The sequence below is a fragment of the Leptosomus discolor genome, chromosome 6 (assembly GCF_034619465.1).
Source record: "Leptosomus discolor isolate bLepDis1 chromosome 6, bLepDis1.hap2, whole genome shotgun sequence".
NCBI lineage: Eukaryota > Metazoa > Chordata > Aves > Leptosomiformes > Leptosomidae > Leptosomus > Leptosomus discolor.
The window spans coordinates 64,427,667-64,444,445 of NC_141396.1; the positions used below are offsets into that span (position 1 = coordinate 64,427,667).

The 16,779-nt window shown below is 57.0% G+C and overlaps 1 protein-coding gene across 1 annotated transcript; it reads right to left on the reverse strand.

The window, feature by feature from the left end:
* Positions 1-596: 596 nt before the first annotated feature.
* On the reverse strand, positions 597-7,873 carry LOC147415410 (protein-cysteine N-palmitoyltransferase HHAT-like protein). Its single transcript, XM_086467356.1, has 7 exons — positions 7,768-7,873; positions 7,151-7,218; positions 6,661-6,774; positions 6,314-6,508; positions 5,268-5,477; positions 2,047-2,218; positions 597-721 (listed from the first exon to the last, which is right to left on the reverse strand). Exons 1-7 carry the CDS (start codon positions 7,871-7,873, stop codon positions 597-599), a joined length of 990 nt encoding a protein of 329 aa, XP_086323482.1.
* Between the last annotated feature and the right edge of the window lie 8,906 nt (positions 7,874-16,779).

Consider the following 16,779-nt stretch of genomic DNA (forward strand, 5'->3'; position numbering starts at 1 on the left):
AGTGCACCTTTGGTCTAGGAAAAACAATCAGTACAAACTTTCCAAGGCACACCCTCCGCTGAGTAATGGCCCTTTCTCACACCAAGGCAGCAACCATCCCGACCAAGTGCCAAAAGGCACGTTATGTCCCTTTGTGCAGCTTTACCTCCACGCCCGGACCCCTCGGGCGTGGACGAGGTGCATTAAGGACCGACAAAGCAGCAGAGCCCGGTGCCTCTGCACAGCCCGGGGCCCCCGGGGGCAGAAGGGCTGGCCTGGGGGCAACCTTTAGCCCTCCGGCCTACCTGGGTACCGCCTGAACACAGAGGGCTCTGCCACAGAGCTGCTGGGGGGACGACACAGGGGGTTCCCTCTCTCCCCCGCCCAACGCCCGCCTCGTCCTGCGGCCTGCCAGGGCCGCGCTGCCTCTCCCTCCGGCTGCGCCTCCTGCTCCCGGCCCGGCCGCGGCCCCACGCGGTTCCCATAGCAACAGCGGCCCCGCCGGCGACAAGAGCAGGGGAAGGGCAGGGCCGCGCATGCGCCGAGCGCGGGACGTCACCGCCCGAGGGGCGGGGCTGGCGGCCTTCCCCTCAGCCCGGCCGCCAGGACAGTTGCCCTCAGCCGCCCCGGAGGCGCCACCAGGCCGCGGGGCCCGTAGCAAGCCCGGTCCCTCGGGGATCCGGCTGTGCCCGGGAGGGAAGCGGCTCCTCAGCCCGCCCCGGGGTGGGCAGGAGAGTGGCAGCTGCGGGAAAAGGCCTGTGCGCGGTGGAGGGGCGGCTCCTCATGCCCACCCCCCCCCCCCGCCAAGCTCAAGCCCGGTGAGGGAGACGTGCCAGGGCGAGCAGTCGAGGAGAGCAGGAATGTACCGGCTCGGGGTGCCCTTTCCAGTAGCGCTGCTACAAACAGAAGCTCAAATGCCTCCATCTTGGTGGGATTCAGCTCACAGATTAAGGGCCACACAGTGCCTCGATGTGAGCAGTGCCTGAGCTCCCACCATGGACCAGGTAGATCTGGTCAATACAGGCAGCAGAGCCTGCAGAGGAGCTCAGCTCCCTCTGGAGTAACACACATGCTTGGTCAATCCACCCAGGTCTCTTAGGACATCCTAAATCAATGCTAGTGCCATCCTAGCTGCATTAGGATTTTCTCCTGGCCTCCAGCTGCCACTCTGGAGAGACATGGGCGTCCTCCTGCTTGTCTGCTGTCCGTGTGGATGTCAGATACGCTGTGGCATCTGAGATGCTGCCATCAGACGTGTATTTGGCCAGCTGAAATCCTCCATCCAGCTGCCAGCTGAATGCCAGTGTTGCTACCATGACTCATCCGGGGAGTTTGGCTTCTGGAGGTCCCTAGTCCAGCCCTGCTCAGAGAACAGCCCACTTTAAAGGGAGATTAGGTTGCTCTCTACCTTGTTCATTTGAGCATTGAGTATGTCTATTTTTGGAGAATCCATAACCCCTCTGGGCCTCTGTTCCAGTGTTTGACCACTCTGTGAAAAACATTGCTCACATGCAATGAGGCTTTGCCTTGCTGCTCCTTGTTTGCTGTGTCCCGCTTCTTCCCTTCCAGCCTCCAAGAAGAGCTCACCTTCTCTGTAACCCTCTGTTAGCCAGTTGAAAACAGCAGCTACAACTCCCCTGAGCTGCTCGCTGTGCACCCTATGCCTGGGACCATTTCAGTGGCTCACAAACACCCGTAGTGGGTGGCCACCTGGGAAGGCATCTGAGATAGCAGATGTACCTCTTGCAACAGCATAGGGCTGGTTTTTTTGGAGGTGCTGAGCTACCTTCCAGTCCAAAGGCAATGGGAATGGCTTGATGCTCAGCCCCTTAAACCCGGAGCTAAACAATTTACACTTGGACCCGGGGAGAATGTCAGCCCAACACCATCTGCTTTCTAGGGCTCCAGCTCTGTGTATTGTCCACGGGAAGAAGAGGGGCTTTGCTCAAACCTGCCCAACATAGGCATTGCCAAAGCCTCTCAGTAGGGATGGATGGAGATCTGGATCACCCACCGCTGCCTCGAAGCTGAGTACAGGTGTGAATGTGTCCAAGCACGGCCACTCACCCAAGGACCAGTCCGAGAGGCGGTTCATGAACTTCAGGTCAGAAGGGAGGGTGAGGATGGAGAAGAAGTGGAAGAAGATGTCCACAGCAATGATGGCCCCTACGTGGAGGAGGGCATGGACCCGGATATGCCTCATCTCGTCGTCTTTGCGTCTTAGCTCTTGGGTGCTCACCTGCCGGGATGGCAAACCAGGAAAGGGCTGAGCTAAGAGACAGGATGGACAGTGTGTTCCTCCATCCAGAGGAGCAGTCAAGGTCCAAATGGGGACCGAACACTCTCCTTTAGAAATCACACCATGGACTATGTGGCCCGAATCTCCATTGATTAAGGAAGACCCAAGGGACTAGCTCAGGTGAACCCATCCACAAGGAGCAGGACATGTCCCACCCACAGCATCCCTCCAACACCCCCACCTCAGTGCTGAGCACGGCAGCAACGCGCCTCCTGGAGCACCCTCCTAGCAAAGGCTGTTCCCATCACTGGCGTTTCCAGCAGAGCAGGCACATGGTGTGACACAGCAGTGACAGGTCTGGCTGTACCTAAGGGACCCTAGGTGGGGTGAAGACCGTACTGACCGAGGAGCTGGGGTTTATGCTCTTTCTGCAGGGACATGCTTAGAAAATCAACTTTGCTTAAGGGCGGCCCCTTGCACAAGTCACCCAGAGGGAGCAAATGCTCGTACTCATCACATCTACAGGGCGCCACAGCCTGTAGGGAAGGGCATCCACATGCCCAGGAGAGGCTGGGAGCAGTGCTGGAATCCCACCTGACAGCTCTGCCAGGGCTGGATGTGTATCTTTGGCCAGGGTCACTTGGGAGGAGGAGGAGGAGGAGAACTGGTGGTCTCTGGAGCTTCTGCTGCAGAGGCCTGCTGTAAATGAGAGGGAGAGCTGCTGGAGGAGCCATCCTGAATCGGTTGGGACCTGATCAATGGGGATTTTGTCTCTGCTGTGTCTTGTACAAACAGGGGCCGGGCTTTGCCTCCAGGAGTTGTCATGTCTCTGGCCGTTGTAATATAAAAAATCATCAGAGCGAGCTTTCAGGATTACACCGGGCAGACTGATGTCCTCACTTCCCCGCATCGCTGTAAAAATTGCTGCTCTATTCAAAATCCTCTTATGTTTATTACTTTCCCTTTATTCCCTGCAAGAGGTGGGAGCTCTCCCAACATAATCCGCAGGCTGCCGCACCAGCCCCATCGTCAAATCCAGATGATTCCTGAGAATTAAAGCCTTTGCCAGATTTTTTTTTTTTTGTGTGTGTCTGTTATATGCCAAGTGCTTTAAGGACACAAAGAGGCTGCTGGACTCTAAGCTGGAGGAGAAGCTGAGGGAGGACAGACTCTGGCATGGAGATGTGTGGGAGGACATGGAGCCCCCCTTTCATAGAATCATGGATCATTTAGGTTAGAAAAGATATTTAAGATCATCGAGTCCAACTGTTAACCAAGTACTGCCGAGTCGACCACTAAACCATGTCCCTAAGTGAAATACCTCCAGGGATGGTGACTCAACCACTGCTCTGGGCAGTGACAACCTTTTCTGTGAAGAAATTTTTCCTAATGTCCAATCTAAACCTCCCCTGGTGCCACCTGAGGCTGTTTCCTCTTGTCCTCATGTCTGCGTGTGGTGGCAGCACTCTGCCACCATCCCCGTGGGATCAGGGAGGTGTCCCCCACACTTGCAGCCCTACAGAAGTGAAATTATTCCCTTGATCCTAGTAAGGAAGATGCTTTTCAGCTCAAATGGGGCTGAGCAAGCCCTGGTACAGATGAGTTCCCATCACACAAGGTCTCCACCAGGATGCAGCACCAGTAGGAGCCAAAAAGACACAGATCTGCCCCCTAACTGGGTGAGACTCCATCTACCTGCCCCTGTAATTGCTGTTGGGCAATTAGGAATTCACCCCTAAAATTAGCTGCGGCTCCAGCAGTGCAGGGGGGCATCTAACCAGGAGATGGCAGTGGTGGCCAGGCCAAGACAGGACCCTTAGCTGGGGCATGGCAAAGGGGTTGTGGAGTTAATCCTTGTCCCTTTGGGGTGAGCGTTTTAAGCAGCAGAGGCGGGAATTGCTCATTAAGTGGCTAGAGACATCCAGGTTTGGGGCTGTGCAAAGGAGCCCAAAATAAAACCCCCTCCAGATCAAGCCATGTAGAAGCGGTGGGAGTTCAGGTCTTGGGGACAGGAGGAGTTCAGGTCTTGGGGACAGGAGGAGTTTAATGCCCTGATTTACAGATAACTGGCTGCAGCGTTAGGAGAAGCCAGGGCTGCACATTTCATAGGAACGACTGATGGAAACTGGGGAAGGAAGAGGAATATGGGATGAGGACAGCACCCCAGCGCACTGTAAACCCTCCAGAGGGGCTTGGACAGTGGGACTGCTGGAGCCACGCTCAGCTGGACTTCAGCCTGACAGATAAGACATGACTGGAGAGATGAAGCCTTAGGATGAAGCGTTTCTTCCAGCAGGTTGGGGAGAAAAGCCCCTCAGTGGCCTGGCCATCCCTAGCACTCGTCTGCTGAGAATGGGCTGCCAGTAGACTCAGTGCACCACCAGCATCCCTTGTGGGGGACACCAGCGCTGACCTTATGATCTCTAGAGTCAAATGGGTCACCAGGGTATTTCATGAAGAGCAGAGGAAGCCCCTGGTTGCTGAAAGACAGCCTGGCACCCAATCTTACTTATTTCTAGAGAAATAACTTCAGATGAAGACACACAGACCATGCCTGGAAATTCATGCTTGTTGGGTGAACCAGCAGGATGGAAATGTGAGGCTGACCTTGCTGTCACACCCACCAGCATGCAGAGGTCCCACAGATGGGCACCACATGCCTGGCTCTCACCGTGGCCTCCCGGTACCGCGCAGTGGGGCAGCATGGAGCTGCTGGGGTGACAGCGCATGGAAACTGAGGCACCGAGCAGTGCAGGTGCCCAGCGAGCAAGGACATGAGCTGAACCCTCCCCTCCTCATCCCAGTGTGATGCTTTCACCACAGCAACGTCTTCCCCTCTGAACAGATCAGCGGCCCAAAACCCAAAAAAGAAGGTTGATGCCCCTCCACACAAAAATCACAGCATCATGGCACAGACTAGGTGACCACAAGAAGCTCTACAACCATTTGCACCTTCACTGTGGCAAAAGATGGGGTTTTGCAGGCATTAAACCCAAGCAAATACCCGCAGGGAGAGGTCCTCATCCAGCCCTGCCTCAGGAGCACTCACCTGGGCATGGAACTGGTCAAACGTCATGACGGGCCCGAAGAAGAAGAATGGGAGGTAGAAGTTGTACTTGAGGAGGTCGAAGATGGAGTAGATGCCCTCTTTCCTCTCAGAGCTCTCAAGTGCAAAGCTCATGCAGCGCATGATGGTGAAGCCGCTTCCTCCGTAGAAGAGGACATCTTGAAGATCAAAAGCTCCAGTTACAAATCCGCTCTGGATGAGAAACAAATAGTTACCACCAGGAACGCGGTGTCGCTTCTGTGCTCCCTTGCTTTGTGGAGGACATCACTCCTGGGGCAGCTGGCAAAGCCTCTAATTACCCTCTGACACCAAGTGTCCCTGGAGCTCATAAGCCTTGCTGTTGGAAAAAGAAAAAACTGGGGCTCGATTTCCCAGCTGGCTCCTGCATCCCGGAGGAGATGGGAAGTGGTGGATCCTCTTGGCCACGTCTTCACCAAGCAGCTGTGGGCCACGTAGGCTTTGGTCTGGGGTGGGAATGTCCCCCTCCCCAGGGAGTGAAGAAAAGCCAGCAGAAGCCTGATGGAGAGGGGAGGGGAACGCATATCAGGAGGTAAGCAGCAGGCAGGGAGAGGCAGCACTGTCCTTCAGAGGGACTGAATAGCTTTATAAGGTCCTTCCTGGGCTTCTCTCCACCCACCAGTGAAAGTCTTAACTGGGCAGAGAGCTAAGAGATAGATATGGGCATCACTGAACCCATCCCAGCACCATGTTACGGATGGGGAAGCTGAGGCACGGGACAGGAACACACCTTGCCTGTCTGACAAGCTGTTGCCTAAGCAACAAGGAGGATTCAGGTGTCCTGAGCTTTGGCCCAGCATGAAGCCACCAAAACATGACATAGTCCCCGTGTGATTATTCCCAAGCAGCACAAAGTCCCCTCCTTCTGAAACCCTGTGGGAGATCTGAAGTAGCCAGAAGAAGTGCCTGGGGTTTGCGGGTGCCACAGGAACCCTCCTTGGAGATAAACCCAAGGAGATGGACACAAGTGGGCTGGAAATGAGGCAGAGATGGCCCGAGACAGCCCCTACCTGCCACGAGCTGAATGGCTCCACCTTGAAGGAGGCGAGACAGCAGAGCCCGGCCACGTAGCAGAGCCACTTCTGCTTGGCCAGCGCGACGGAGTAGAGGACAAGGCAGTGGGAGAGGATGATCATCAGGTAGACGAGCCCCATGCTGCCCAGCACGGCCGAGACCCCGTAGAGCATGTACACCACAGCCCGGTGCTGTGAGGAGAGAGCGGTCCCGACCCGTGGTCAGCGTGGTGAAAACCCCGACCCTGCTCCCGCCCATCCCAGAACATCCTTCAACCCCCCCTCCGCAGGTCCCAGGTCACCCTTGGTGCTTTCAGATCCATCCCACCACATCCCCGGCTCACCTGCGGCACCGTCATGGAGCAGATCTTGCCGAAGAGGACGTGTCCCGAGAGGGCGAAGATGATGACGTTCCTGAACGAGGTGAACCACATCACCCACTCGAAATCGGCCACGTCCTGCGGGAGCAGCACCGGGTGCCTTACTGCCCCCAGCCCTCGCACCCCTGCCCCAACACCCGTCTGGAGGGGAAACCAGACCATTTCCAAAGCCTTTTCTTCCCGTTTTCCACCCAAGGGCTCCCGAGCACCCCAGCTTGGTCATAAAACCCCAGGAGAGATGCGCAGAGGTTGCTCGTCTCGGTGCGCACAAAGCAGAGCATCCACGGTGCTGCTCAGGATATTCTCCTGACTGGTTCTTTAGGGAGAAAAATAGGAGTCACGTGGACTTTGCAAAAAATATGTCAGCAGCAGAAAAACCAGCTCTGCTTCTCCAGCGGTCAGCACCGACCGTGTCACCGGTAACTAGAAAAGACCGAGTCCTTCCTCCGCTTACCATCTTCCTGCCGAAGTAGTGCCAGCCCGGCTTTATGCCGTCCCGAAAAGCTTTTCTGTTCATGCTGTCTGCAAAAGAACCAGAGTTATGGGGAAAGAAACAGCTCTGGGAAACGGGGCCTGGGTTTTGGCAAAGCAGGGAGCCTTCCTCACCGCGATGATGAGCCGTCAGGGCTCAAACAACCCATCCCCAAAGCGCCTAATTCCCGTAGATAACCACAGGAGTCAGGAACCTCGATTTCTGCAAGAATTTCCAGCAAAGCCTTTTCGCAGTGCCCATCCCAGGGACCCTCAGCTGATCCCATGAAATTTTCTGGGTTTTTTGGGCTTCCAGATGAAGCATTGGGGAAGCAGCCCTGTGTAGGCAGGGTGGTTGCCTGGAGAGCTGTGACGTGCCACAGTCTCTTGCCCTGAGCCACAGAAATGGGGACAAGGGGGCAACCGGGCAAAAAGGCCAAAAACTCTCTTGGAGCCTTGCAAAGGATTCCCAAGTCGTTCTCTGCCAAAATTAAATCCGGGGATCTGCTGTTGGTATCGACAGCTGTAAAAGCAGCCGCCTGACATCCATCCTCCCTCCCAGGGCCCCCTCCAGGGGGGGGATGAGGTGGGGAGCGTTACCTCTGGAAGCTTCAAAGATCCCGCTGCCGCTGTACACCACAGCGCACGTCACGGTGAGAGCATAAAACCCCAGTTCGTAGCTGGGGAGCATCGTTTTAACTCCCATGGTGGCAGGTCAGCGCCCCAGCTGGTGCAGGGGATCCAGACCTGGGAAAGAGAAGGAGGAGAGGAAAGTAAACCAGGGGTGGGAGCTCACCTGCCCCTCCAACACCCTAAATTGCTGCTGGTCCTCAGCAGCTCTGCTTTGTGGGCTTCCTTGAAGGCCGGGAGCTGAAGAGATGGAGAAGACGGTAACACCTGGGACACAACTCAGGTGTGAGGAAAGAGGTTGCTGCTGAACCCTGCTGCAAAACCCACCCAGGAGCCAGGATCTGGGGGCAGCTCAAGCAGGAGATCCTGATAAAAAGGCTCTTCCCAGCAAGTTGCATCCGTCCCAATGTTCAGAGATGCTCCGGGATGCCAGCTCCCCAGGATGGGGTTCCTCCAGCGTGCCTCTGATGTCCCCTCTTAATTGGATCCTTGGAAGGGCTCCGGGATAGAGCACAAAGATGCCCGTGCTGGAGGGGATGGGATGGGATGCCCCTATTCCCCTGCCGTGGGCTGCTGCTCGCCTTCTCCTGGGATTTTGCCCAACCTTGAGCTCTTGAGGGGGCTCCTAAAGCACCGTGGTCCCAAAGTGCTCCCACCCCCGAGCCTTAGGGCGGGCGAGCCCCCCCCCGCCCGGCATCAGCGGAGCTCGGAGGATGCCGACGCTCAGCCCCGCAATTAGCCCTGGGCTAATGACTCCCGTTAAGGCTAATTAACGCCGGCGCGACGTGCCTTTCAGCCCGCCCCGAGCTCTGCAGCCTGTCCGGCAGCTGCTAAAAACGCAATTCGGGGTTGGAGCAGGGTGTGCGGGGGGGGGGGGGCGGGGGCAGAGCATCCTCCTCCGGCACCGCCACCCACTCGTGAGCATCCCCCGCGGGTGGGAGGGGGGACCCTGCGAGCGGCGCGGGGCGCTTCGAAGGGATTAAAGAGCGAAACTCTTGCTTTTAGGCAGCAGAAAAAGGCGAGCCGGTCACCCTCTGCTTTCCCATCCGCATCGCAAAGGTTTTTTTTTTTTTTTGCTGATTTAAATTATTTTTTAATTATTTTTTTGTTGTTGTTGAGATTTTTAAAGGGGGGCGGGTGTCGCTGGTAGGGATGCGGGGTGACCCCATTTTATCCCTAGCACTAGGAAAAAAAAAAAAACCGCTTTTCCCGGTGGGAAGGGCCAGCCCTGGGCTGGACTCAGCCCCCGGGAGGTGGGGGGGGTGGGGGTCGCCCTGCGGCCGCTTCCCCACCCCCCACCTCCGTGCGGGGCCGCTGCGGGCGGGCGCGCTGCCACCTCCCTGCGGTCCCCCTGCGGCGGGAGGGCACCCACGGAGGTGGCTTTCAAGAGGTGTTTCTTTTTGTTCTCCCTCCTTTCCACGCTTTTCAAGGCTTTTTTTTTTTTTTTTCCTTTTTTTTTTTTTGTGAGGAGGGGGCATCCCGCAAATGGGGCGTGTGGGGGGGGAGTGTTTAACGGTCCCCGGTCGCCTGCGGTGGGCGAGGGGTGCTGGCAGGGGGGACCCTTCGGACAATTTTAACTCCTGATCGCTCCGGGGTTGCAGTGTCAGGTGCAGGGGAGGGGTTCCCCAGCGCAGCCCCCTCCAAAAAAGCTCTGAGCAGCCGCGGGGCAACACCATCCTCATCCTCACCCCCCCTCCCCAGTCCCCTCCACCGCCCCCGGCCAGGCGCTGGGAGCGGGCAGAGGTGACCAAAACCCCCTGGAACTGCGGGAACAGCGTGTCCCCAACCCCAGTGTGACCCCCACACCCCACACCCCCCCCCAGCTACTGACCTTGAGCCCCGGGGCCGCGGGTGGAGGTGGGCGAGGGTGCGGGGATCCAGCGTCCGGCACCGCGATGGGGGGGCTGGGGGCGGGGGGGGGAGCGGCGGGGACCGATGGAGGATTTGGGGGGGGCTGTTTGTCCTACAGCATCCCTCAGCCTGGCTTTGGGGAGGCGGGGTGGGGTGGGGGGGGGAAGGCTGAAGGAGGGGTGCCGTCCCCCTCGCTTTGCCCCTGGAGGAAGTTTGGCCGGGAGTGGAGCGGAGCAGGCGGGAGGTATTTTTATTTTAGAGCAGCACTGCAGAGGGGGGCTGGTTCAGGAGCTGTCTGTCACGGCAGCTGCTTGGAGAAGACCTGTGCTGGCTGCCAAAGCTCACCCCGGGCCAGGGAGCACGGCCCAGGGCTGGCCACAGGAGCCCCGGGCCACGGTAGCCCCTCCACGAAGGGACAAGCTCCCTCCCAAGGGGTGTCTCTCGGTGTCACCACTTTGAGACTGGCAAAGGAGCAGGTAGCCCCCCCGTCGCTGTGAGCAAGAGGGGAGGCAGCTATCACCTCGTGGGGTTGGGGAAACTGAGGCACGAAGCCAGGAGTTGCAATTCCTCCCCTGGTTCGGGCAGTGTTTAAATCGGCGCGGGCCTGGGAGGTTGCAACATCTCTGCAAACCATCTCGGGGGTCGTCTTCTTGCATCCACAACCAAACCAGGGGTTAGGAAGGGGCTGGGATGGGTTGTGGCCTCTGTTATTTCAGGATGGACAAATGCAAGTCGGCCAAGAACGAGTCAACCCAGCGTCAGGTCCGTCCCCGTGTCCTGCACGAAGCTCTTTCTACCAAACCCCTACGAGATTTGGGGCGAGCTCACGCTGGGGCTGATGTCCCTGAGTATCTCCTGGGCTGTCTGTGGGGTTGGGGGAGAGAAACAAGGCAGATGACCCTGGATTTTAGAAACATTTCCATGGGTTCTCTGCTTTGGGGTGAGAGAAGTCGCGTTTTGGGGCTCCAGGGGGAGGATCTCCAGAATGGGAGCCCCTTGGGCCAGCCCAGCTTTGCTGGCGCATTGCCCACCAACGAAAAGGCTACCAGCGTTTTTCACTCGATGTACAGAGAGAGAAGCTCTCCGTAGAAAGCCTCGGCGATGGCTGTACGGCCACCACCTTCAGCACCTAACGAGCCACTTTAATTTGCAGCAGCCGGGGCAGGATTTGGCTGCCTGCCCCTCGGATGCCCCGGAGCTCCAGCCTTCCTCCTCCTGCCGCAGCTCCGTCCCTACCCAGGGACTTTGGCTCTTCAGACCTCGGCCTAATTGACTGTGTGCTTCGAGGCGGAGTAATTAAGAGGTTGGTGCAGATAAGCGCAGCGAGACACGACTGTGCCCTTGTGGAGGGCAGGGGATTATGGCCACCGGCCAAGGAGCCTCGGCAGGAGGGAAAATCGTGTCCGTCCCCCCCACCAGCGGGTGCAGACGGACGGACGTCGGCTCGCCGCGATGGAAGGCAACGAGCAAAGGGGCACCGAGGGACCGACAGGTCCCCGTCACCTTCCCTGCCTCCCAAACCCACTCACCCCCCACGCAGAAACCAAAACCAGCCCCGAAATCCTTCTCGCCGAGTGCTGGAAGCACAATGGGCCCCGTTGTGTAGCCACGGGGCTGGAGGCGGTGGGGATCTCGTTTTTGGGGACACGCGGGACGCCAAGGGGGGCTCCAGGGAGCGGGTCCTGCAGGGCAGGAGGATCACGGCCCCATCGTGCTGCTCCTGCTGGGCACTGGTATCCAGAGAGTTATGGGCTGATGCTGAATTTTTCTTTTCCATTTTTCCTTTTAATCCTGAGTAATTTGTTATCTTGCTGGATTGAAAGTGCAACGTAGGTGGAGGGCTGGGCGGCGGTTTTTCATGAGGCTCTGGGAACTGCGGTGATAAAAATCATTTAGCTTTAATTTATAGATATTATAAAAAAAAATTAGAATAACCCCCCCCCCCCGCTCTTCATTTCTAATATAAGAAGATTTATTTTTAAGGTGACCAGCGCGCCTTCCGCTGCACAGGGGACGCCTCCGTGTTTTATTGCCCCCGTGCCGCTGCTTTACGACGAAGGGCTGTTTATGGCTGCGAGCTGGTTTTAAAGGTAGTTGTTGTTTTTTTTTTTCCCAAACCTTTGGTGGGTTGCTGGAAGTTGTGGCAGAGGAGCTGAGGCCAGGCCCCTCTTTGGTGTCTGAGAAAGGGAGCAGGGAAGGTGGCGGGGTTCGAGGAAAGGCGCTTGGCTCCGTCCCAGCAAGGCACGGCACGCCTTGGCGATGGGGACGCCAAAGGAGCCTCCTGCTGGCTGCTTGCTCCTGCCCTGGGCTGCTGGAGCTGGGAGGAACTGGAAGGCGAGAGGGTTATAATAACCCACACGGGGTGTTTTGTGCTGCCTTAGGTTGCCCCATCGGGTTCCCCATGTTGGGAACACGCCAACCCCACCAGGACCTCGGCAGGCCCCTCCCTGCTAGCAGGGCAGCTCAGGAGAGGTGGATGTGTGCCCCATCCATCCATCCATCCATCCATGATCACCCAGAAGGGCTCTGCCTGTCCCCCATGGCACACGCCAACCCCATCAAACATCCCAGGACCTCCTTCCACCACCCTGGAGGAAAAAAAAAAACCTCTGAAGAAGGCTCCCACCACCTGGCGGGGACAACCCAGCTGCCAACTGCCTTCAGCTCCTCTCCTCGCGATCCCCTCCCGCTCTCGAAAGCAAAAATGCCCCAATTAGGTCAACGCCGCCGCGGGAGGACCCCGCTCCTCCTCTCGCCGTGCCCCGCAGAGAACTATTCTGGCTCATGAGCTGCTCCAAAGCCCAGGACGTCACCCCCTGCCTGCGGATGGGTTTCGGAGCTGTAAGGGGAGACGCGTGGGGATCGAGGTGGCATTTGTCGAGCGAGGCCGCCCTGTCCCGCGGGGGCTCGGAGGGGAGAGGATGAAGGGAGAAACCCAACACTCCTCTGGGCTCAGTCGTGGCTTAATTTAGAGCACGGGGGGCGGGGGGGGGGAGGCGCTCTCGCTGGGGTGTTTTTCCATTTAAAGCCGAACCTCGTCGCTTTTGTCAAGCACGGGGCGAGGGCCCTGCGGCTTGCAGGGCAGAAGCAGCTGCTGGGCTGCGGCTGCCGGAGGGGTTGGCAAAGCAATTTCCAAGCGAGTTGCCCTTTGCCACCAGCTTTTCCCCCCGTTTCGGCCTGCAATCTGTCTCATCCTCGCACCTCCGTCACGCTTTGGAGCCTCGGGGAGGGCGCGAGCCACCCGCAGCCCCAATCTACTGATACGGGAAAGCAGAAAATATCTGAAAATAGTCTTTTTGAAATACGTGATACGCTTTAGTCTCTGCAATGTTAGCTCGCTAGCCTTGTCTTTGGTAAACAAGAGTGTAGCCCCCTGCCCCTTGGCAGGGCTTCAGTAGGGTCTTGATCCCTCCAAGGCCTGCTTCATTGTGCTCCAGTAGGGTCTTGATCCCTCCAAGGCCGGCTTCAGTGTTTTGGGTGAGATGGGGACGGGGGAGGAATTGTCTTTGTGCCACAGACCGTGACCACGGAGGGGGATGTCGCCTTGAGCTGTGGTCGCGGGGGGAGACCCTGCCCAGCTGCCCCTGAACCGCCCACTCTGGAGGATGGGTTCAAAGGGACAATCGTGATGAAGACCATCGAGGAACTCTTACTTCCTCCCCGAGACCACCAAAAGACCCCCGAAGGGGAAGACTGCGCCTGCGCGAGGGGGAAGAGATCTAATTGACATCCGAAGCGGGACAGAGTGATAAATATGGAAATACGTCAGTTTTGTTGCTTTAAATAGGAGGCAACGCCCGCGGCTCGGGGTGCAGCATCCTTAGGGCACCGGACCCTCGCTGCACCCAGCGCTGCAGGGCTGTAATAACCAGACCTGCTCCACAATCCACTGGGATGGCGGAATTCTTGCGCAGATCACTACGGCTCCAAACGGGAGCCGTTACGGTGGGATGGGCTGTGACCTGCTGGCTGGTCCTGGGCCACTCGGCCGAGCGGAGCCCAGGGCAGGGAGAGCTCGCCCGTGGCGGCACCGTCTATATTTAACCGCACTAATGCAACTTAATTCACGGCCCGGCCCGCCTGGAAAGCCGCGCTCCTGCCGCGCCGGCTCTTCGCAAGGAAAACGATGACGATTCATCAAAGGTCGTTTATTCCCCGCGGGTCAGCTGTAGTTTTTAAAAATGGGATGCATCCGTCAGGCACTTTATGGCTGCTTTGTGGAAGGGCTCTGCCCAGCTCCAGGGCAGGAGACAACCTTTGGCTCAGCCCAAGTGTTGGGAGGACTCATATTCGGACCGTACATTAGCTAAAACCCGTCCAATTCCACACAAGGAGTGTCCGTAGCCTCAAATACTTGCAGCAAAATTCACCTGATGCTGTTCCTCACAGCTTAACTGCAGCCACCAGGCTGTGCCAGCGGTGCCGAGCGTTGTCACCACTAACCTGTCGCCACCAGTAGCTGCAATGAGAGGCTGGAAAAACTCAGAGCTTATCAAAACGTGGCCTGGGATGTGACTTTACAGCGGATGAAGGCTGTCCCAGTGAGGAAGCGCTGGGGGCTCACGCCGCTTTTATCTAGCAGAGGAAGGCGTAACGATGACTGGCTGCAAACTGCAGCCAGAGAAATTCAAGTGAGAAAGCAAAGCACGGGATTTTTTTTTCCACAAGGACAAACTTCCAAGGAAAACAGGGGGTTGTGGAGGTTTCAGACCAAGCCCAGTTACATCCCTGAAAGAAATGGTGTAGCTCAAACAGCACAAGCGTGCTGGAGAGATTCAGCTGGCTGAGGACCAGTGGTATGCGTTTGTGCAGGCAGGGAGAAAAGTATTTTCACTGATTTTCTTCTCTGAGTGATGGGCTGGGGGACGTGGGGCTGCTGCAGCCAGCTGAACTGGGGCTGCCGCTTCCAAAATCTGTCAGGGTTTCTTAACATTCAGCAACCAAACGACACGCGCTGCAAGAAAATCGGTCTCATATCTCGGAAACGGGGAAGCAGTTGCTGCAAGAGTCAGCATTCGAATTCAGCATGTGGAGGAGGGTCACTCTGTGGAAGCGCAGAGGGAATTTATTTCAAAACTAAGGTGAAAACTGAGAAGACCTGGACAATCTGGGCCGTGTTCAGACCCCTCCACTGCTCTGTGACGGGAGAGAGGTTGCACATTCCCATGAGAAGCAGTTACTTACAGGCACGGGCTCTCCAAATGAACTGTTTTACAGTGCCTTTAGTTCCTTCTTTGTCCAGGCGTGTGGCGGTGCTGTGTGTTTGTGCAGAAAAAAAAAATAGAGAAAACGCTTCTGTGCGACCCCAGACAAGCGTATGTTTAAAGAAATGAGTGTTGCAGCACTTGAGAAGAGGTTTGCACCGTGTGCTAGCGAGCCATATGCTAACACCTAGCACTCCCAGGTCCTTATCTGCCTTTCCTGCCTTGATTCACAGCCACCCCAGGAAGAATTTTGCTGGGGAGTGGCAGGAACTTCACTGCTTCGTCACAGAACAGGAGGCAAACGCTGGGCATGCATTAGAAAGGACAGAGAGGCAGATTGCCTCTCCTGCACTCCTGTGAAAACATTATTGATTCACACCGCTGCGCAGGCGAAACCAGAATCTCCAGCTCCAAGCTACCAGCCTGAATTTAGCAGGCACGGCATAGCAAAAGCTCCCCACCTCTGCCACAGCTCAGGCAGCTTTTCGACTCGCGAATGCAGGTCCTTCAAATACCTGATTTCTTTGGTCTGCTCGCCCTAGCCCACGCTACGTGATCATCGGGACGGAGCTGAACAGAGACGAGCCGCAGCTCACCTGAGTGAGACTCTGTCGGTCTCTCGCTCGAGGATTTACGATTCCTCGAGGTCACCGGGAGGACTGCAGGTTCAAGATGCCTTTTCCTGGGATGCTACCGGCAGGGTGAGCCGGAGGAATAGGGCAATGGACCCTTTTGGTCCCGGGAGAAACACCTGGTGGCTTTGCTGAGCTCCAGGCCAGCGCTGGGGGAGCAGAGCAGGGCTGTTAAGCACAGGGAGGGTTAACCCGCAGGTGCTGAGTTTATCCTCGGCTCCGTGACCTCCTCCATCAGATTCCATGAACTGTTTGAAGAGAGACTTAAGCAGGGAAAAAAGCCAGGGACGACACCACCCTCACCGCCTCTGGAGCGACTCCTGCTCTCTTTTTCCACCCTGCCTTGGTGGAGTCAGGACGCAGTCGCCGTTCTGGGGAAGGGAGCAGCTGGGGTTAAAGTCTGACCCACTCCACGCTCACAAAAAGAGGCTGACAGAGCAAAGCAGGAAAAGAAAAGCTTTCAAGCCGTTCCACCGAGGAACAAAGCAGCACTCTACCAAAACGACCAGCTCTCCATTTGCTTGTAATCCCCAAGGCTAGCCCTCCGCTGGCAGGCTGCATGTTAACGCCTCATTAGCTTGCTCTTGGTGTTCTCCCCGTGCTGCAAGAGAAAAGGACAGAGAGGCAAGGGCTTCCAGCACCTCCAAAAGTCCCTCCGCTACTGCGTGGAGGACCTGCCTGCGTTCTGTTAGCGGTTCTTCCTAGCGAGAACAAGACCTGCCTGACGGATGAATGCAAAAATAGGGAGTTCATAACCCGGATGGCAAGTTGTCGTACGGAAGGAGCTGGATTTAAGGGAGGTCTGACTGATGGCAGAGGTAATCTGCACAGGTTTCAGTGGAAACTCCACTGAGTTTCAGAAAACTCTGCTGCCAGTACGGTCAAGCAAAGAAGCAGGTTGGAATGGTGAGTGGAGGCCCCCCCGAAGTTCCCTTGTGGTATTCACAGGCCAGGCTAACCCACTCCCTCGGCACTTAAGCCCTGCAGAGAGCTGAGACAGGCAGGTGTCAGCGTGCTGATAAAAACCAGCATTCAGTTTGCTCCTGGCCTGACTTTGGAAGGGAGCTGGCATAACTTTGGTTTAGCGAATGCCTTTAGGCGCTGATAAAGGCAGCAGCATATTCAATATTGAGCCCTCTCGAGGGAAATTCTGTTGAAACTACGCGGGGGGAGTCTTGCCAACCTCCCCCCCCCCCCCCAAAATCACACTGCGGAATTGCAGCTTCCGAAACCTGCGGCATGTGCAGCCTGGGAGCCAGCTGCTCGCTGGCTCTTAACAGGCAAAGCTTGCTGAC